This window comes from Dromaius novaehollandiae, chromosome 2 (assembly GCF_036370855.1).
Source record: "Dromaius novaehollandiae isolate bDroNov1 chromosome 2, bDroNov1.hap1, whole genome shotgun sequence".
Lineage (NCBI taxonomy): Eukaryota > Metazoa > Chordata > Aves > Casuariiformes > Dromaiidae > Dromaius > Dromaius novaehollandiae.
This window is the reverse complement of record NC_088099.1, coordinates 46,806,706-46,827,758: the sequence shown is the minus strand read 5'-3', so window position 1 is coordinate 46,827,758 and position 21,053 is coordinate 46,806,706. Positions and strand designations below refer to the sequence as shown.

At 38.9% G+C, this 21,053-nt stretch overlaps 1 protein-coding gene across 3 annotated transcripts; it reads left to right on the top strand.

The window, feature by feature from the left end:
• The first annotated feature begins 256 nt into the window (after window positions 1-256).
• C1GALT1 (core 1 synthase, glycoprotein-N-acetylgalactosamine 3-beta-galactosyltransferase 1) lies at window positions 257-17,440 on the top strand. 3 transcript variants are annotated; one of them, XM_064506378.1, is made up of 4 exons: window positions 257-360; window positions 7,832-8,071; window positions 9,508-10,175; window positions 12,829-17,440. In XM_064506378.1, exons 2-4 carry the CDS (start codon window positions 7,849-7,851, stop codon window positions 13,036-13,038), a joined length of 1,101 nt encoding a protein of 366 aa, XP_064362448.1. In that variant the 5' UTR covers window positions 257-360; window positions 7,832-7,848; the 3' UTR covers window positions 13,039-17,440. The 3 variants fall into 3 exon arrangements, with proteins under 3 accessions (XP_064362448.1, XP_064362447.1, XP_025955276.1); XM_064506377.1 differs by lacking the exon at window positions 257-360 and adding an exon at window positions 1,025-1,222; XM_026099491.2 differs by lacking the exon at window positions 257-360 and adding an exon at window positions 1,583-1,756.
• Window positions 17,441-21,053: the final 3,613 nt, after the last annotated feature.

Sequence of the window (21,053 nt, the reverse complement as noted above, 5' to 3'; positions counted from 1 at the left end):
AAAACTCCGTTTTGCCAAAGTGCTACTACTCTTTGATTACATTGTAATGGAAAACACCTTTCAAAGCTATAATCCCTCTTCATATTTAATAGATTTTCCAAAGGAAAGGTATCAGGAGAGTAACGTTACTGATGTGAAAAAGGTAGGCAGCATTAGTCCAGGGAGATAAGGAATGATTTCAGAAGGTGCAGTTACCTAGCAACGATCTCTTGCAATTGCCTAATGGTATTTTGGAAATGCAGAGGCTCCAGACCTACTGAAGTGAAGGGAATGAGGGGCTGGAAAGCAGTGAAGCTCCCACAGCCCTGCCTCAGCACACAACACAGCCACTTCCAGGCAAAACCAGGCACCAAGAGAAAGGTAATAAAGTAAGAGGGTGAAGGGATCAGCCCTGCATGGAGGATTTCTCTCCCAGAGGCAGAGAAGGAGGTGTCACCGCCAAAATATCTTACCACTTAAAAACCTCTAAGTGGTCAAGAGGAGAGGTAATGCTCTTTGCTGTCCTGTTCCCCCCTTGCTCTCGCATGTTCTCCCCTTCCCGGGCTGTGCCGTGTGTTCGCCCCCACGTCTCAAAGCCCCGACCCCGGGCGCCCAGCGCGGCAGGGGAGCGGGCCGCGGCCCTGCCCAGCCGCGGGCACCCGTCTCTCCCACAGCGGGCGAGTGCGGCCTCGACCGCCAGCGCGGCCGCGCTGCCAGCAGGCCGTGAGGCGAAGGCAGGAGCGGAGGAGGGGAAGGGGGAAGCAAGGCCAGATTCCCGTTTCCACGCGAGACTCGCGCGGGACGCAGCGCGGGGCGGTGAGGGAGGTTCTGATCCCGGACACAGAGCGCGCCCCCCTCCAGCCCCTCCACCGCCTCCGCGCGACCGCCGGCGGCCGTTACGCGCGGGCCGTTACGCGCGGGGAGGGGGAGGGAGGCTGTGCAAGCGCGCGCCGCGAAAGGAGCGGAAAGGTGCCACGCGCCGGGCCGGCAAGGGTTAAAGGCGCGTGCGGGGCCGCGCCCCGCCCCCTCGGCGCGCGCCACCCAATGAGCGCGCGGCGGGGCGGGCCCCTCCCCCCGGGCGCGAGCGGCGCGGTGCGGGGTGACGCGCAGCGGTGCGGGATGGTGCCGGCGGTGGCCTGGGGCCGCGGGCCTGGCGGCGGCGGCGGCGGCTTCCCCTACGCGCGGCCAACGGCTGCCTGCGGGCCGCGCGGCTGAGCGCGCGCCAGCCCCGTCGGCGGGCGAGGTGAGCGGGGAGGGCTGGGGGTGACGGGCTCTGGGCCGGTCTGTGGCGGGGAGGGCGGCGGGCAGGCCCCGGCGCCCCGTCTGGGGAGGGCGCGGGGGGGAGGTGCCTCCTCGCGGTGATGGGGGCGGGAGGGGGCGGCGGGCCGGGGCAGGGCGGGGGGTTGCCCGGACGAGCTGCCGCTGGCGAAGACGGCAGGTGCCGCTGCCCGCGTGGGCGGGGGAGGCTCCGAGGGAGCCTCTTGGGGAAGAGCGTGAGGCGCGGAGGGCGCGAGCAGAGGGGGAAGCGCCCTGCGGAGAGGGGAATTGCTCACTGCTCCCCACCCATCCACCTCCCGTCCCGAATTACGGGACTTCCTGGACTGACGTCGCAGTTCCCTGTGGTAGGAACGAGGATAACACAGCTCTAAGAGAGCTTGAGTGGTGCCTTTGCGTATGGTAACTTGTTGCTGAAAGAGGGTGCCAGATTTGGGGAGCTGGTAGGAAACAGGCTACCAAGGGTTTTCTTTCTCCTCACCGATGCTGTGGATTATTACAGGTATTGTTTCCATGTTGTTATCATTCACCTGTACCAAAATACTTTGCTTTTGTTGTTTATATTTGGTGTCTTTTGAGCTTTTCATGAGAAAATTATCTCCAAAGAAATGTTTATACCATTAGATTTTTTTTTAATAAAATATCTTTGAAAATTGAAAATACAATGTGCATTTAATTGCCAGGGACCTGCAGCACTTCATAGTAGTGCTTGATGCAGATAACATTGATGAATGCACAGCTCTTCTGAATATAGTTTCATTTTGGAAGCGTATGATAGTATGTTCATATAAAGCTTGAAATAGTGTGGCTTGGTGAGCAGAAAAACTTTCTTGGGCAGTGCACAGCTAACTACATTTTCCACATTTTTATTTTAATTGTTCTTACATGTTGCTTGACTCTACATAGCAGTAGAGATCTACTTCATTGCAAATTATGCAGACCTCAGTACCTTCTGTTTCATGTTGGAGCCTCAGAGCTCACTCCCCCTTCCCTTCATAAATATGGGATCCAAGACAGAGCCAGCTGTGTGTGTAAGTTAGCCTTATTCTGCATAGTTAATTTATCAAATCTTAAGCCAAAATGATTGTGGTATGATACTGGGATGAAATATATGTAAAAAATACTTAGGCTTCCGTCCTTCCTTCTGTAAACTTAAAAATCCCAGATTTGTTTTTGTTTGTTGAATGTGCTTCCTCTTGAAACAAGGTCAAAAAGTTTTACATTCTGAGTTTGCTTAATGATATCAAAAGTTTTTGCATGGGCAGGCTCCAGTATCATGTATTCCTATTGCATGGGTATTTCCTAAATTTACCTTGGCTTAGGAAGGACCTTAACTCTTCCTGGAGCAGCTAGAAGAGTGATAGCTGTAGTACGGGATACTAGGTTATGTCATTAAAGGCTCATCTCCAGGAGCACAAAAGAGCACAGAGGCACGATGGCAGGCAGGAGACACCGGTAACTTAATCAGGTAAAGGAAATCCCTGCCCCAGCTCCTCCCTGGGGCTGTTTCAGGAGGGCAATCGACCCATTGCCTCAGTGTGACACCCATCACCATGAGCCAAGAGAAAAGCTCTCTGGACCACCTTACAGACTGGGGGGGGGGGTTACCCTCTACAGAGGGGTTAATGCCTACAGTGATATAGGATTTATTAGGGGATGTAGAAGAGCATTTCTAGGGATTGTACAAGACCTGTGTCTTGTTTAGGGGAGAAATCAAAGGCAGGGGAAGGGGGAGGGATCAAGGTGGTTTGGGACGGGGGCAAGGGGAACATGTGTGGGAAAATGGGGAGATAAAGGGATAAATGAGACCAGTCATATGTAAACGGATGTCTGGTCGATATGTTTGTCTGGCCATGCCCTGTGCCTGGTCACCGCAGCCTGTCCTGTCTTTTCATAAACTCAGTTTCTAACTGTTTTCCTGGACAAGAGGACTCTCTTCTGTGTGCATATGGAGGTCTAAGTGCCAGCAATTGGAATGGGACCAGAGGTCCTAGGGGCCTGTGTGTCTGGTGTGCCAGCAACTGGAGAGACTGGAGTGAGTGAGAGTCTGAGTGCTGGCAACCGCAGGGCCATGGAGTCACAGGGGCCTGAGTGTCTGGGGAACCAGCAGCTGGAGAGAACAGAGTGTTTGGGAGTCAGAGTATTAGCAGCTTCAGTTAGACCACAGGTCACAGGGACTATGCGTCTTTGGTGCCAGCAGTTGGAGTGAGTGAGGGTCTAAGTGCCAACAACGTGAGTGGGGACCACAGGTCCTAGGGGCCTGTGTGTCTGGGGTGCTAGCAACTGGAGAGACCAAAGTGCATGCATATTGTGTGGGTGTGTATGTCGGTGTGTGATCACTAGTGAATGTCAAGTTGAACTAGCTGATGAGTAGGGCAGGTGACTTGGGAGCCAGGTACTGAAGCAGTTGTACGTCTCAGCCAGATACTGGAGAGACCGGAGGGTCTGCAAGTTGGTTATTGGAGAGATAGGAGGTCTAGGCTAACTACTGGAGAGATTATAAGGTCTGAGGATTGATTAGAGACCCATTTGCATGTGTGTGTCTGTGTGAGGCAACAACAAGAGGATCTGGGGTGGAGGGGTGAGTGCATGTGTGTGTGAATGAGTTATGTATGTGAGTGAGGGGATCTGAGTATCAGCACCTGGAGTGGGGCCACAGGCCTTGGGGGCTTGTATGTCCAGGTGCCTGCAACTGGGGAGACCAAGGATTCAGTACTGCATAGACTGAGGCCAGTCTAAGTCAGTTACTGGAGGGATCCACACTGTATATACCTATATATTTCCCACTAATGGACCTTCATTGTGCTCAGCTAGAGAGGGGAGCAGGATGAGGCCAGGCTGTTAGTGCTGTTCGTGTCTGTGAGCACTATGTTGATCTGTATGCATGTGTATATATGTGTTCAAGGTATGTATTTCTGTGTGTGACTGTTGGGAATACATGCTCAGCCTTGCCACTGGCTGGACCTTGGGACACGGAGTTGTGGCAGCCTTGCTTCATTGGATTACTGGATTTGGCAAACCCTAACACATGAAAATTATTTTTTCTCCGAGTTTGAGGATTCGTGAAGCTTTGACTCTCAAAACTTAAATTTTGAGTGAAATCTACAATGACTTTTAAGTTGTGATAGAGTTTTAAAACATTAAGTTGTCAGTCTGGTTGATATGAATGGGACTACTTACATGACTATCTAAATGTATATGTGGGGATACTTATAAGAACTGATCTTCCTTTTAGACGCTTTCTTGTTCTAGTCTACTGCTGTACCATTCAATTATTTTGCTCAGAAGTTAAGACCCTTGTGTAAAATATCAACATAATATAAAAACTGAAAAATTACTGTCCCTTTTGCTGATGGAGAGCTTTTATATGCATGAGTATTCATGCATGCATGTAGTGGCCCAGATATGAAATTAACAGAATGAAAAGCAGATTGTTTTAGATTGAAATGTCTCCAGTTACATAGTGAACTACCAACTGCTGCCTCAGCATCTGGCCTTGCTTCCACCCAAAACGCCTGCTTGCTTGTGAAATGCTGCCAAATCAACTTGTGATTTCCAAATGTGATGAATACACTTCGTATTGGAAATATTAAAATGGAATTCTTATGTTGCATTTCTTTCTGAAGAGTTTAACACAGTTTTAGTTTAATGCAATTCCATAGTTCAATAATCAGCAGTTACTTTCAAATGATATTCTTTTGCTCTCTCCAAACAGCAGTAATTTAACAGCTTTTAGAGCAGACAACTGAAATTGAATGGCAAAGAGGCATCTAGTACTAAAAAGTGGAACAATAGGGACTCTTTCTTCTGGAAAGTGTTGTATTTCTTCTGTATTGCCAGTTTTGTGGGGGTTTTGTGGTGACAGATGAGACAAGTAAAAACAAAATAATAAAGTAGATGTTTTTAGTACAGTGGTACTTTTCAGTGTCGTAGGCTGCTTGTCCATATAGATTTTTCCTTCGTGGGGTTTGTTTTAGAGGACACATGATCTAATTCCTCTTGTTTTCTTTCTAAGTTAACGGCATATAAGACTCCAGTAATAATGCTGGAAATAAAGTCATTTTTTCAAGGGACTGAGTCACAAGTGATAACATAGTACACTTTGTACTTCACGGTGATGTCTAAAGGTCATTATTAGTTTACAAGTCTCCACACAGATGGAGCACTGAATTGAACTAAGATAACGTATGATAAAAATTTTCATAAAGTGCTTTTTCATATTAAAAAGCTACAGCTCTTTAACAACTACAGTTATAGTTATGTTAATCTGGGGCAGCCGTGAAGTTTCTTAGTTTTCTTTTTGTGCTTCATAATTGTATTTCCAGTTTTATTTCATTTTTCTAGTAATGGGGAAAGTAAGCTCTGTCACCTTAGAGCTGCTTCCCTCATGATCTAGATCTGCACATGTGCAGTAAATCAGATGATTTCTAAGTGTGTCAGCCTGATTATACATGCATCTGTTTTCTGTCCTCTCTTCTTTCCTTTCAGGTGTGAGGTCAGACAGAAAGCTTGTATTTGGAGTGCGTGTTGCTGCCCATGTGATTCGTGCTTGAGCATGGTATTTTCTCGGCAGACTCTTCATAGCCTATGGCCTTTTCTGTCACTGGCTAAACAAGTTGTTTTGGTGGCAGTAGCTCTTTTCCACCTGGTGTTTTTCAGGTGGAGTTCTTGGTGTTTGACAAAGTTCAATACCTTGCTTAGAATCTGTTGTATGTAGAGGGGCCTTTCATTCTGCTCAGATGCAAGACTGCAGGAATGGACCTTCATAAAGTTTAGAACCTATGGTGTTTTTCTCCACTGTTTGTTTTCAGTAGTAATAATTAAGTGCCCTTTTGTAATCCAATGTATAGCAAACGAGAATATCCATTTAAAATACCATTTTTGCTGTACGATAAAATATAGGATGTGCAACTACATTTTTAGAGGCATGGGCCCTATGTGCCATACAGATTTCTTGTTTTGGAAGTTGCCTACTCTGGTAGGAAACTGGAAGCTTAAGATAAATACAAAACAATGTAAATTGCATGAGTTAAAAATATAAAGAGATTATATTCTTATACCCAGGTTCACGGCATGTGTCATGGAGTCCTCTTATGTTACTGTTTCCTGAAACAATTTCTCTTTACTATTGTCTATGTCTGTCTCTAGCATTCCTTTGCAGACCTGATACCATACTTTGAGATACCATACATTTCCCTAGTTTTTCCAAAAGGTCCCATTCTTCTCGCACACTAGTGGTTCTCAGTTCCCCATAACTTCCTTTTTTGCAGTTGTTTTTCCTTATGCCCTGTAGATGTATAAGCCATAACTTATTAACTGGCATAAAAGTCAAAGCTGTGGGATATTGTGGTAGAATGTATTAATACTTGCTCCTGCCTGGCTTACTGATGCTCTGTGCATTCCATAATTTTCTTTTTTGGCTAACTAACTAAATTGAGTTCTTGCCCATTGACATTAAAAATGTTCCTAATGGAGAAACACTATCAACTTGTTTGTAAAGTTCTTGCTTGACTCCAGTATGCATTTAACAGTGAATGTTTTTTAACTTCATCACTGAATTATTAGAAAATATCTCAGCCCTTTTCAAAGATCTTTCCTCAAATGCCTGAAATTGGTTTGCAAGTATTTTATATATATATAAAAATATATATATAAATATATATATATGCAGATTTGTTTTGGAGGTATAAATGAGCTCAACTATATACAGATGTAAATGCTAGTTTTGTTTTATTTAACAAAAATGGTTAGCTGAGTCCTCCTCTTTTTGAGGAGCAAGGATATGGCTGAAGTGAAGGTCTTACATTGCTAGAATATGAAGTTTTTGATATGCAGAAGATGCCATCAGCCTAATATGTTGCTTTCTTCTCTTCTTCCAAATGTCATTTAAAAATATACATGTTCTGTATGTAAATACAGATGTTGTCTAACTCTCTTCTGAAAGCCTATCCTCTGTACTTCTAAAAATGAAAGGAAAATTTACCTGCTGTGAGATCAGAGTAGGTTTACTTTTTTTTCAAAGTCTGCTTGTATGTGACATCTATTAAAGGATTTCTGTAATTTACTTATGTAATTTACTTATTCTTAGAGCCTTAGTACATCTCATGGTCCTATCCTATCTTGACTTGTAGATTGTCTTTGATCCTCTTTTGTTATTCTCATAAAAGACTTAAGTATCACCCTTTTAGAGGGCAAGTTTGTTGGGACCAAGAGAATAAGCAAGTGAATGTATATTAACTTTTTATAATTATTACAGTTAATATACTTTCTCATATAAATATTTTATCAGTACAGTTAATGTTTTCTGTATGTTCAATTGCTATTTTGTTTTTTGACTGTTCTTCATAATTAAAAGCTAAACAATGCATGCTTTGCCTTTTGCACTAAATTTATCAGTGAGTGTACAGTTTTATATAAATATTTGTATTGCTTTTGTGCTTAAGCTGCCATGCAAGTCTGGGGCAGCTCATTACTGAGGCCTCCAGCTTCAGAGTTATTCCTTGATTTTTTTCCTATATTTCTTGATTTGAGTTCTGTGTTACTTTAAGCTTAATGTATTTTCCTTTGTTTTTGACAGCCTATTGTCTTCAGGAAATGGCCTCTTCTAAATCACTGATGAACCTTCTAACCTTCACTTTTGGATCAGTAATAGGATTTTTCCTATGCTATCTTCTGTTCAGCATGATACTAGAAGAACAGGTTAAGATCCAACCTCATATTCTTCACAATGATCCACATGGCCAACACTCAGCAGATACTGGTAATAATCAGCTGCAAGGACAAATGAATTTCAATGCAGACTCTGGACAACATAAAGGTATTTTGTTACACCTGACTAAATCAATAATTTGCCTCCTTTTTATGGAATGCAAAATGTTTTTTCCTCCATTGCCAAGAATTTGTATGAATGCTTTTCTTCCACTTTTCCCATATGCAGGTTCTCCTGAGGTGTATTGAATGATATTTTGGCTTATATTTTTATTACAGTAGTGATTTTTCCTTTACTGTTAGAGCTCAACTGCTTGTCTAACTGCTGTGTGTAGACTTGGCAGTTTCCCTATGAAATTTTGAACATCTCTGCAGGAAACCCTCAAATGAATCATTGACAACAAATGTGGTTTTGATAAGCAGATCTATTTGCTAGCACTGTAGAGGTGACTGAATTGCTTTTTTAGCTTAAAGAAGCTAGTCTTGGACCATTTCTGACTTCTGATCTAGCCTCTAAGATGAAACTGAAAAAGAAATTAACTTTTTGACTGGATTAGTAGAACTCAGAATTGGTGCAGGAGCAAGGTCACTGTGGGCACTGTTTGCCGAGCTGAATATGCAGAAGTCTGAAGTCACGTTGCTGTTCTCAGTCAAAAACAGATCGAGTTGCACTTGAACATTTTTTGTTTGGTTTCTAAAGCATGTAGACCCATGTAATAGTTCAGGCATACTTTTACATTTTACATATTTCTTTATATTTAAGAGTTCATTCTAAATCCTAAATATAGATAGTGTCAGAGCTAGGGCAATTTGGATGAGAAAAGTTGCTTGCAATATAATGTATTTGCTGAACAAGCCATTAATTAGTAATTTTCTAAGTAAGAGTTTCTGCAAAAATAAAAGGATTTCAGCACAGCACAATACTAGTTTTGTAGTATCCAAAACATTATTATTACAAATATGGTTTAACTTGATCTGGTAATAAACTCTTTTGTTCTGGCTTACTATCTGCTTTTTCCTGCAGAAGTGCATTACTGTTTTAGTTTTGTTATACATATTGACATTAACTAATAAAATATAATTATTTCTAAGTAGCTTTTTGACCCTTTGACTTGTCATCATTAAGTTTTCTTCAGTATGAATGGCAAAACACTCAGCTTTTTAACTCTCATTAGTCTTCCAACACCATGAAGAGGATGGTTTGTAATAATTTTTATGTATGAATCAAGACTTCATAAACCCCCACTTTCCTGAACAATACACATTGTGATATAGTGCTAATCCTTTCCTCTTTCCTGCAAAATCTGAGTAGCTTTAAGTTTCTTGGGAGGGAGATTGTTTTCTTCCTAAATTTAACATTGATTTCAATAACTGGTGCATTTGGAAGCAGACACCAGACACCTTTTCTCTCTGTGCATGTCTTTTCTGATATAGAAAGAGAATGTTTAGGGGAGGATGTTCCTCTGTTTGTTTTGCTGCTCAATGTATTGTAATACTGATTTAGAACTTGCCTTTTTTTTTCTTTCTTTTTTTTTTTTTCTAAAGATGAGAATAAAAATGTTGCAGAAGGACTGTATCAGAAGGTGAAAATACTTTGTTGGGTGATGACTGGACCTCAGAATCTAGAAAAGAAAGCCAAACATGTTAAGGCCACCTGGGCCCAGCGTTGTAATAAAATACTTTTTATGAGCTCTGAGGAAAATAAAGACTTTCCAACTGTGGGCCTAGAAACCAAAGAAGGCAGGGACCAACTGTACTGGAAGACTATTAAAGCTTTTCAATATGTTTATGACCATTATTTTGATGATGCTGATTGGTTTATGAAAGCAGATGATGATACATATGTTATTTTGGACAACTTGAGATGGCTTCTTTCGAAATACAACCCTGAACAACCAATATACTTTGGAAGAAGGTTTAAACCTTATGTGAAACAAGGCTACATGAGTGGAGGAGCAGGATATGTTCTAAGCAAAGAAGCTCTGAAGAGATTTGTTACAGCATTTAAAACCAACAAATGCTCTCACAGTTCTTCTGTTGAAGACCTAGCACTAGGAAAATGCATGGAGATTATTAATGTGGAAGCAGGAGATTCCAGGGATACAAGTGGTAGAGAAACTTTTCATCCCTTTGTTCCAGAACATCTCTTAATCAGAGGATACCTACCAAAAACATTCTGGTACTGGAATTATAATTATTATCCTGCTATAGAGGTAAGTCCTTAGAATGCTGTTACCCATTATATGCAGTACACCTTGTGCTGCTATGATATGTTAATTAGCTGTTAATGACAGCTAAATGTGTTTTACACCAAAAGATTTTTGTAGTGAGATCCTGAGATGAATTTAACATTTCTACAAACAAATGTGCTTGTCATCAACTAAAACTTGATGGTAAGAACTTAATGTTCCAGAAGAGTTAGTGAATCTTAAATGAGCATTGCTATTTTGCTGTGTTCTGTGGACGGCAAAAAAAGATGAAAGCTTTTTAATAGGTTTGTCTGTTGTCACTGCTATTACCTTCCTTGTAAAGTTTTTGTTCTCTCCATTTTGTTCCCCCATGCGTCACATAAATGCCCCTAGCTTCTTCTCCGGACCCCCAGCTATCAGTTGGGTTTGAGACAACGTGCAGTGTGGTTTGGTCCAAGCTCTATGTGCTGACTGCACAGAGCCAGGTCAAAAAGAATGGCTCAGTTGATGTTAAAGCTTGCAGAAAGGGAAGAGGGGGCTGATATGCCTCTGTTTTCTACCCAACTGCAGACATTGCATAAAACCTGTAGGAACAGAACTAATTTTGAGACTTTTGTCCACTGTTGTATTTGGTTAAAATTGGCCAAGAGATTCCCAAATTACTGGAGGGACTGGTGGGTAATGGTGTGTGTGACTAATCTGTCTACTAGTCTTTTAGCCTTAAAATGGAGAGATGCTACAATAGAGTTCTCTTATTTCTGATAACTGTGAGTAATATCTGGCTTGAATGATGGTAGTGCACCTTACTTTTTTTAAATTTAAGGTTGTTAAAATGTACATGTGATTGTTCCAGTTGCCATTGAAAAGATTACACAAGAATAAATGTAGTCTAGAAGTCAAAAGCATGATGCGAACTAGGAGTTATGACTAGACTTCTGAAATATTCTTACTGCAAGAACCTCAGATTATCCTTTGTGTTCCACATCTGAAGTCCACAATTGAAAAGAAAAAAATAAAAAAAAGTTACTCAAAGGGCTCTAAAGGTATTCAGCATTGCAAAGTTTGATTTGCATGTAATCTGTGGTGGACGATGAGGCTTCTGTTTCAGGATTGTAATCTCACTTTTGAAGGTTTTATTTTTCAGGAAGATTTGAGGTCTGTGTAGGTGACCAAAATCAAGAATAGGATTTGGGATTTTTTAATGTGGTAAAGCTGGAAAAAAATGTTTTGATAGATTCTATTCATTGTAACATATCCTTTTTTTATACTTATATGAAAAGCAGCTAAGATTATGTATTTACTGTGTCAGGATGTAACAGCTTCAGATAGGGTTGCAGTTCAGGGGTAGTTGAGCTGTGGACAATTACATCCATAACTAATTAAGGCTTAGTTTCAATGAGAGATGGAATATTATCTCTATCGGCTCCACTATTAAATCTAATGAAAAATGTAAATGAATATCTTCCACATCTCCTGGCTCCTAACTTTTTTTAATCTGTCACATTTACCAAAAATTTTTTTCTGGCAAATAAGCTTCACAAAATGTTGTCTTTTATCTGAGTAATCTCAACTATCAATGCTTGTAGGCATTCACTATTGTGAAGGCTGCAAAGAAGTTTTAAATTTTTTTGTTGCATTAGTGTCCTTATTTTCCTTGATTGCTCCCTTGTTGAATAGCCTAATAACCTTGTTCATTCCTAATTGAAGATTTTTTTTAATTCTAAATTGAATAGATTAGACTATCATTTTAAAATAATATTCTGTTTGCGTATGTTTTCTTGTCCTCCAGAGTGTTTTTCTTCAGTATATATGACATTTTAATTTTGACTGACTTCTCTTAAATTAAGTTTACAACTTGAGTACTTGCTTAAACTCAGCCTTTTGAACTTTCACTTTTAACCATATTCAGGAAAAAATTGTCATTTTTCGCTTAGATTTCGGCATATCTTTGTAGGTCATATGCTGAATTAAAGGAAGTTTGCCTTGAGATTGACATTGATAAGAAATTTCAGAGAAATCTAAAAAATAGGTGAATCAAAGCCAATATCTCCTGAAGTTGACTCAGCTAATCAAAAGCAAGTTGTAACAAATATATTAACAATAATCCTTTAGCTCTTGAACTGCTTAGTAATGAAAGTAGTAAACTTAAAGTAAAAATATAAATTGTTATGAGAATATACATGGGAAGGTAGGTACTGACAACTTTGCCAAATCACATCGTATATGAACACACAGACACACCTGACTGACTGTTTACTCTGGATGAATGCTGTCATGAATAATAAGTATGTATTGTATCATATATAACTGCAGTGTACAGGCCTAAAGCTGCTTGCTGCTTTGTAGTTTTGTTTAAACATTTTTGGCTAAAAATAGAAGCATGGAAAAGCAAACAAAACTTTGCCCTCTGTCCTTAATGAGGGCAGCTACAGCTTCATCGTTGGCTTGATTACAGGAGCAAAAGACTTCGTCCAACTTTATTTTGTAAAGGTGCTTAAGTAAATCTTTCCAACTGATCCGTTTTGCTTGGCTAATATGAAGTTTTGAAGTGTATGAATGACTGATAATATTAAGTTTCTCACCATCAAGTCAAGTGTGTATTCATATTCTTCCTGGGGTATATCTAGGGCATGCTTTGGAATTCTTGCTGACTATTTTGGCTTGTTTCCTATTTTAGGGTCCTGGATGCTGCTCTGATCTCACAGTTTCATTCCACTATGTTGATTCTATGACTATGTATCAGTTGGAGTATTTGATTTATCATCTCCGTCCATATGGGTATTTGTACCGGTACAATCCTGATTCTGCAAAGAATCTAGAAGAGCAGAGCAAAAATGAGGCACTGGAGGATAATCAAAAGCTAAAGCAAGAAATTTCTGAGAATTAATCAGGCTCTGAAGAGAACTAAAAGAAGCCAGTGTGGTGAGCAAGAATCTCCTTGAACTCTTGTATCAAGCTTGGACAGAAGACCAGAATTACTCATGGTGATTCTTATATCCAAAATCATATGTTGGCAGTATTTCCTGTCAATGTCTGTATACAACAGGGTCTAGTGCTGACTCTGACTTAGTATGACCCTGCAGCCCTACTCATAAAGATTTGGGCCCTAAAGCTGTGAAATAGGAAGTTGTTCTGGTGCACCTAGTACCTGGAAGAACCTTTATTAAAAATGTGGTGGACAGGTTCAAAGATAATCATACAGTATTTCTATTCCTTTTCTGTTCCCCCCTTCACTTCCTTCTAGGTGTTGTTAGGTCAGTTCTAATATTAGAAATCTGATGCTGCACAGTGAAATACTTTATGATTATTTTCTTCAGTATTCTCGGTATCTTGAAGTTATGTTAAATATCTTGCCCTATAAGGAAGGGATGGGGTGAAAATAAAGCCTCAAATCTGTTTGCCTTAGAGACAGACTGGTTAATGTGAGTAGATAGAGATAACTCAAATGATTTAATCTGAATTGTTTCACAAATGAAATTCATTGCTATGAATTCCTTTTAAAACTTTTTTACTAAAACTGTCTATTGTACAAAAACAACATGAGGTCTGATAACTACAGTTTTAGGGAGAAATCCAGTAATGTTTAAATTTCTGAGGTTATGTGAGGAGCTTACGTATTTGCCAGTGGCAGTACTTTTTTTTTTTTGTCTGCAATGTATCAACTTAGCCCTTGATTGAATAGGTATAAAAATTCATCTTGGAGCTTCTCTGCAAAAGATAAGGTGGATGGTTTTTCAAATATAAGTCTTTCTCTTATTACATCTTCTATGTAAACCAAAAAATTTAGTATCTTAGCAAAGTTACACTGGTACATAATGATGTGGTTTTACCCAGTATTGTAATTAGTTTATTTCTATTTAATTTTCTCATTACTATATTTTGAGATTGTGAAGTTAGCTTTTTTATAAAACTTTACAGGCACAAACAAGTCCTGTTTTAAAACTACAGCAAAGCTGATTTGACTGTTTCCCTACACATTTAGTTTATTTGGCTGAAATACTTAATTTCACTTCTCTGAAGATTTTTCTATCCTATTCTTAAACTTTCTTCTGTATTTGTTTCTGTTACCTTTTTCAGGACAAAGTGTTAAATCGTTCCTATATAACTCTTTTGTGAGGCTGAAGTATATAGTTGTTCAGGTAAGCCAATCTGAATGCAGGGATTTTTCAAAGTGCATTAACTTTCTCCACTACTTCATGAGCTCCTTGTCTAAATCTTATCTGCTTCTTATCTAGAAACACTTTCTTGGTGTTTTCTCTGTGGTGACAAAATACATATTTTAATTACTGGAGAATTCTCAGAGACCAAGCCTACATTTTATATACACAATGTAAAACCTTTTAGTTTTTTCTTTTTCAAATTCAGTTAATAGCAAAGGTGTGTGTGTGTGTGTGTGTGTGTGTGTGTGTGTATGTGTGTTTAAGCTTGACATGTAGAGTGTCTTTATTCCACACTTGAACAAAAGTTTCTTTATCAGTTTTCATCTTCATCATATTGATGAATTTGGACAAAACCTGATTACCTCCAGCCATTGTTTTGGAAAGGGCGCATACTGGTAGCAGACGGCCTTATTGAATACTGCTGTCCTTCAGGATGTTCCTGGAAGAGGATGTTACCATAAAGTACTGGAATTTTTTTTTTTCCAAAGATAGTTCTCACACAGATTGGGGTTCTCTCTGTTGTCCAACAATAGTCTGTCATGGCTTCTTTTCTGATTATTAGTCTGTAGCGTGATGGCAATTACTGAAATATCTCATGCTCTTGAGGTATTATATCTACCTTTGCTTCTCTGCCTGAATATAGGCTGGTTTTATATATCAAGTATCAATTAAATAGTTACTGCAGGGTTAAATCTGTGGGTATTTAAAGAGCAAGATTGGTTCTGAAGTACTGAAAGGGACAAGAGCTTTTTTTTATGTTAATATAGTTATTTAGAAGATTATAACTCTACATCCCTGTAAGGAAGAAAAAACCTCCAGTTTGTGCTAATCAAATGGACACTTGTCCAGAGGAGAACGTATAGTACTTGTTTTAGTCAGATGCTTCTACTGTGAGCTAAATGTTTGTCCTATGTGCAACACAAACCAATAATATTGTGAAATCCGTATGCCATTGAAAACTGCAGTGACATTGTTCATACTTGCAATTAAAATGTTCTGTAATATTTAAGGAAATTATAAAATGAAATCAAGATCCTAACTTTAAACTTAATCTCTTTGTAATTTCAGGCTGCATAGAAGGCCTGCTGTACTGCCGTCTATAATTCCTTATTACTGCTTTCTTCATGATTTCTTCCCTTGACATTTAAAGACTTTATTTCACTGGATGCAGAACTAATCTTGCATGTTTTCTGCAGATTTGTGCCTTTTGTCTGCCTTGCCCTATCCTGGGAGTAACATCATTTCCTCTTCATCTTCCTTTAATATCCTTTCCTGAATTTTCAGTTTTATCACCCTTAAGTCCCAGGTGGATGAAAGGAAGCAGATAGTGTGATATTTGAACTTCACATGAGTCGGTTGCTGAGATGACAAGTAAACCTGGCACTGGCGAGTTCACAGTGAGGCTTTTTGCTCAGCAGCAGTTCTAATATTTGCCCACTACCCATCTGCAGCTTATAGGTTTAGCAGAGTGTCTCCCTCCACAAAAAATGTAGGACCTAAGAGGGAATGAAGAAATAAAGGAACCAAGCAAGCAGCATGTTTACACAAGTTTCATTTCATTAAGGAATGAGGCTAAAAACATCAAGGTTTGTGATAAATAGGTGGCCTGTCTGGAGAAATAAGTGTAGCCTTCTCTTTAAGCATTTATTTTTGCTTTGTTTTGAAGTGTCCTTGTTCCTAGGCCCCTGAAACTCTTTCTTTTGCCTTTCTAGCAGTATTGCAGAGAAATAATTTTTCTTGCCTTCCAGTATCCAGCAAAGCTTGAAGTATTGATTTTATATTCTGTGATTATAACAGTGAGCTTTTGCTTCGTGTTGGATTGTATTGTCCTAACAATGAGCTGATACCTATGAAATAATTGGTTTGTATCTCATCTCCCTTCAAAAGCTTAAGTAGACAAGGTTGGAATATGAACAGTTAGTATAATTTTCATGTACAGTATGATACAACTATTAGTAGCTTATTATCTCACTCTCAGGTCTTCATGCTTTCAGGTAACGTTTATGAGTTTAAGTATTTCTGCAGCCCAAGAAGGCTGCTGTATTTCAGGTGGATAAACCTTTGTGAAGCAGGAAGCATAGACTCTCTTAGGCTATACAGATCATTGCTCATTAAAAAAAAAAAAAAAAAGAAAAAGAAAAAGCTTATAAAACCAGAAGCTTCCATCACCAACATAGTGAATAAAATGATGGAACTAAAGAATTCTGAGCTAGTTTTCTTGAAACTACTAGATAGCAGGCTTTCCTTAAACAGTTGTTTGTACTTGGATGTGGGACACTGCATGGATGTCACTTGGTATAACAGAATAGCATTTTAACCTTGTGTTACAAGTGTGTTTTAGCTCTGAAAGAATGAGACTGTCCAGTTGTTATCTTCTGATCAAAGTTCTTAATCAGAGGATGATATTAGCGTTTGTTTTCAGAAAAAGACCAGTTTTAATCTTCTTTCACTGCTAATTCATTTTTATAATCTATATTGGTCTTGTTTAAAAGAGGTTAAATACTGGTGGTATTAGCACCATCTTTCATTTTGCAAAAGCTCTTTTCCTGATGCATTTTTGTCTTTGTTTTGGTTTGACTAGGGTATACATTAAAATAACTTTTTCTTCACATGTTGCCATTTGCTCTGTTAAACTTTCAAAAGTAAAAATTTCGATTAATAGCTGGTAGATCTGTTACAGACAATTTGCTGAGAAGTTTTTTTTTTTAATCTCTGTCTTACAGAGAAAAGTGTGGGTTATTTCTCTAATGTACCTGCTACTGATGTTCGTTGTGCACACATGGATCCTTCAATACAGGACTACTTGGAAAGACTATTTTGTCCTTTCCCTGACAACTTCTGTGGAAGTCCTATGTTTTACCATGTTGTATTTAAAATATTCCACAAATGTTAATAATACTCTAAGAGAATTTAATATTGCTGCTGGGCAGTACATTCCATTTAGAACTTGTGAATGTTTCCTTTTGCAATTAGACACTCACGTCCCTAAGAAAGGTGCAAGTTGGTGACTTGTCTGGAGTGATCACCGTAAGGATTTTTTTCTTAAATATCTTCTTTGAAGTGCCTTTGACAAATTTTTAGCATCAAAATCAAGTTGAGAATTGAACAAATAAAATAACTTACCTCATATACAGTGCATGTCTGTCTTCATTTATCCCTCCTTAATACATATTACACATGTTAGTATTATAGCAGCACAATTCAATGTCATAAAGATGCTCCTACTTTTTTTTTTTTCTTAAGCAGGTACAGGAAATCCAAAAAATTCTCACACTTGCTAACTTTTTTTTTGTTATGTGTATGTAAACTACCTAAATGCCAAAGATGTTATTTTTTGAACGTAAAATTAGTCATAGTTGCTAGTATAAGATTCACATAAACAGGCAGTTGTTCCTGCATGATCCTGATTTTCAGTGTTTCTACATTGTTACATAGACCTGAGTGAACTGGTTAAGGCTAATACCCCAGTGGTAAAGCAAAACTATTGAAAATTAACTGTATTTTGTAGGAAAGACTACCTTTTTTAAAGGCTTTTTTCTTTCAGTGAACCTCTTACTTCTGCAAGAAAACTGTTAAGGTTTAAATGCTGTGCTTTCTTAACCTAGCTTTTGCTTTTCAATAGTATGATTAAGTATAGAATGATGATTAAAAACTTAACAGCATACGTTGACAACACTGAATTCAATGCAGTTTGTTTTCTGTATTCAGTGTTGCTGGCCCTGTATTGACCTTTTCAACCTTGGTTAAATGAAAAATAGCTCTCGGCACAGGATAGTTTGGGCAGAAATTAGAAAAAATTCAGTGCAGTCAAACTGTAAATTGAAATAACATGATCAAATACCTCAACTCTTCAGGCTTATTTTCATGTGTCCATTTTTTTTTAATAAACAGATGTGTAGTTTTCCAATCCAGAATCTCAGCATAATGTTTTAGTTCTCAAAATCTGGTGTGACGGTGTGACATCTCTGACTAGATCTTTTTTCTTTATTTTTTCTTTATTAGTACAGTTAAAGTCCACTAGTGATTTTTCATACTACTTTGCAAAATATCAAGTTGAAAACACCCAGTTTTCTAAAGTACTGTCTGATGCTGAGGTAGACACTTTTCCTGTGGAAGTGTTACTTTTGTTCATGCAGAATAAGATTCAGCAGTAAAGTATATTCTACTTATTCAGATGGGAAGCTGCTTTTCTTTACGTATGGAGTACTAGGTGTTGGACATGGTAGGTACAATCATGGTACAACTGTAAGTATTTCACTACCTTAAGTACTACAATAGACCCTATTAGTACTATTACTTTGGATTAATTAACTATTTCATTACTCTTGACTGGAATGTAAACCTGTCTGTTAAATGCAGAAGGTGTGACTACAAGTTTAACTGTGCTCAAAAGCTAGAGTATTTTAGTTAAGAAACAGCAACAGATTGAACAGAAGATAAAAGCTTGTCTCCAAAGTTCCAGGTGTAGGTTATGCATTTATGTCCTGGTGTTGTAACTATCTATTGTCAGGATCAAATTAGATGCTACAAATTGTAGAGTGATATCACTATTGTAGAAAAAAACTGTTTCATAAGTGTGGGGTTCTTTTTCTTGCGTTTTTCTCCTGTTTTGTTTTTGATATGTAACAGAGTCTGAAGATTTGATTAGCAAAGGCTGTAAAGATATAAATGAAACATCATTAATGAAGGCAAGCTCTCATAGCCTGCTCACTTACAGAAAGCTTCACTGTGTCAGGGAAATTTCCTAGGGTTCTGTTCTGTGTATTACCGTGAGTTAGGAAGAAATTTAAGTGAACGTTTTACATCTGGGGACTACTAAATTTATTTTGATCTGCAGGGAAAATATGCCTGTATGGTTCCAATGCTAGCTGCAAAATGGCTAGCAATCTTTCTTCCTTTGGACACTTTTTTTTGCCTTCATGAGACTCTCCTATGGGTTCTAGGAATTTTGTAGTGAGGGAACTATTCTTTATATATATATATATATATATAAAATGTGTGTGTGTGTGTGTGTGTGTATATATATGGAATAAGTGAGAAAATCAGGCACTTGTAATGAATGTTGTTATTGTTCCATACGTGAAGAAATATTTTAACATAGACATGGGAAAACAGCTGAATCATGGGATCTTATTTTTAGGCATCAGTGTGGTATTTGACATTTATATATTAAAAAAGTGGTTATTTAATAAAGAAATACAGCCTGAGCTCTACATTTTTTTTCAGTTTTTATATTTATACGTATATACATAGATATACATACACACACCTGCAAGACTGCTTGAAATACCAAAAAAAAAAAATGTTGTAGAGAGTACGCTCAACAGTGAAAGAAATGTCAGCAAAATGTGGTATGGACATCGCTTCTAATTGCACTTTTATTAATGTTGTAATTCAGATTTGATGGGGTTTTGAGCCATTCATTTACATTCTCATAACTCTTTCCAACCTTCCTCAGCCCCTAGTTCCATTGTCCCTAACAATTTTTTTTTGTGGTGAAACTACAAGCCATGAAGTATGTTCCCTTCCTCCCAACCAAAAAATGAATGACTTCCTGTAGGCGTTGTTCTCTTTGGTTTAGGTTGAAGCCTCAGGTGCTGGAGTGGTACTTAACAAAACCTGATATTCCAATGTCCAAGTTTTACTTTGAACGTCTCCGGTGTGTAAGGCATAGTTCTTGGGGATGAGGAAGTGTCAATCCTTTTGAATATTTGAGGTGTTACCCTTTTTAGAGATGTGATTTGTCTTTTAAGCAGGTTTCCATCTTTTCTTCTTCTTCTTTGTCTTTCTTTCCTGTGAATAGTCTCCTGCTCTGCAATGTGTTTCTGAGAGAAGTATGTGGTATCAGATATCCTGTTGTCATTTTTCACGCCAGAAGTGGCTGCAGTTCACTTCGGGTCTGTATGTAAAACATCATGCTGCTATAGGTAAAGTCGCTGACTTAGAAACATTTTGGAATCGGTCTAAATGAGTCTCTACCAAAGCAAGCGTTGGAACCCTGTTTTATCATTTGATGCTTAAAATACTTCTCAGTTTAGTAGGATGTACTGCTGGACTCCAAACTGTGGCAGCCAGCTGGGCTAAAGATGTATGAAAAATGTTTTCTGTTTAATTTTCTGTAGAGAAGAGAGAATGCTTTTTGTATCAACATTCTCCCAGAAGGACTGTAAATTTTCCAACTTTTCAGTAAGTATTGCTAGAATCATTATCTAATTTTTGGCTTCTGCCCAAAGAGGTGAACAATTTCTTGCGAAGCTGAGTGGCAGTAGTGTTACAGATTAAGTAGACCTGAATAGGATAGAGATGTGACCTTCTCAGGAATGTTAAATAAAAGGTTGATGCGAACGACTTGACTGTTTCCTTTCATTTAAGCTCTAAAAGTTGGCTTGTGTATGTACATAAGTTTGCAGGATACAGTTCTTCAGTTTTACAATACCAAACTATGGCCCATATGAACCCACCTCTTTGGCATCTTGAAGTCAAAAAGTCTGGTTTGTTTCCTTGAATTTCTAACCTGGCTTCCAACAACTCCTGTGCTCTTTTGAGTTCTTCCCCCTCCTAGGATAAAACCTGCTCTACTCTGAATTTTCCATCTTCCCCAGCAGCTCTGGACTTTGTGTGTAGGTAGTCAAGGTCTCATCTCACATTAGTACTCTGCACCTTTTGAAGACTTGTACTGCTTTGGTTTTTTTTTTTTTTTTTTTGCTGTTTCGTGTGAATTAACAACTAGGAATCACCCAAC

Bases quoted from the DNA above. Each gene is read 5' to 3' on its own strand.
- C1GALT1 (XM_026099491.2), top strand. The intron at 8,072-9,507 runs GTATTTTGTTAC...TTTTTTCTAAAG, and splicing joins AGACTCTGGACAACATAAAG to ATGAGAATAAAAATGTTGCA. The intron at 10,176-12,828 runs GTAAGTCCTTAG...TTCCTATTTTAG, and splicing joins ATTATTATCCTGCTATAGAG to GGTCCTGGATGCTGCTCTGA.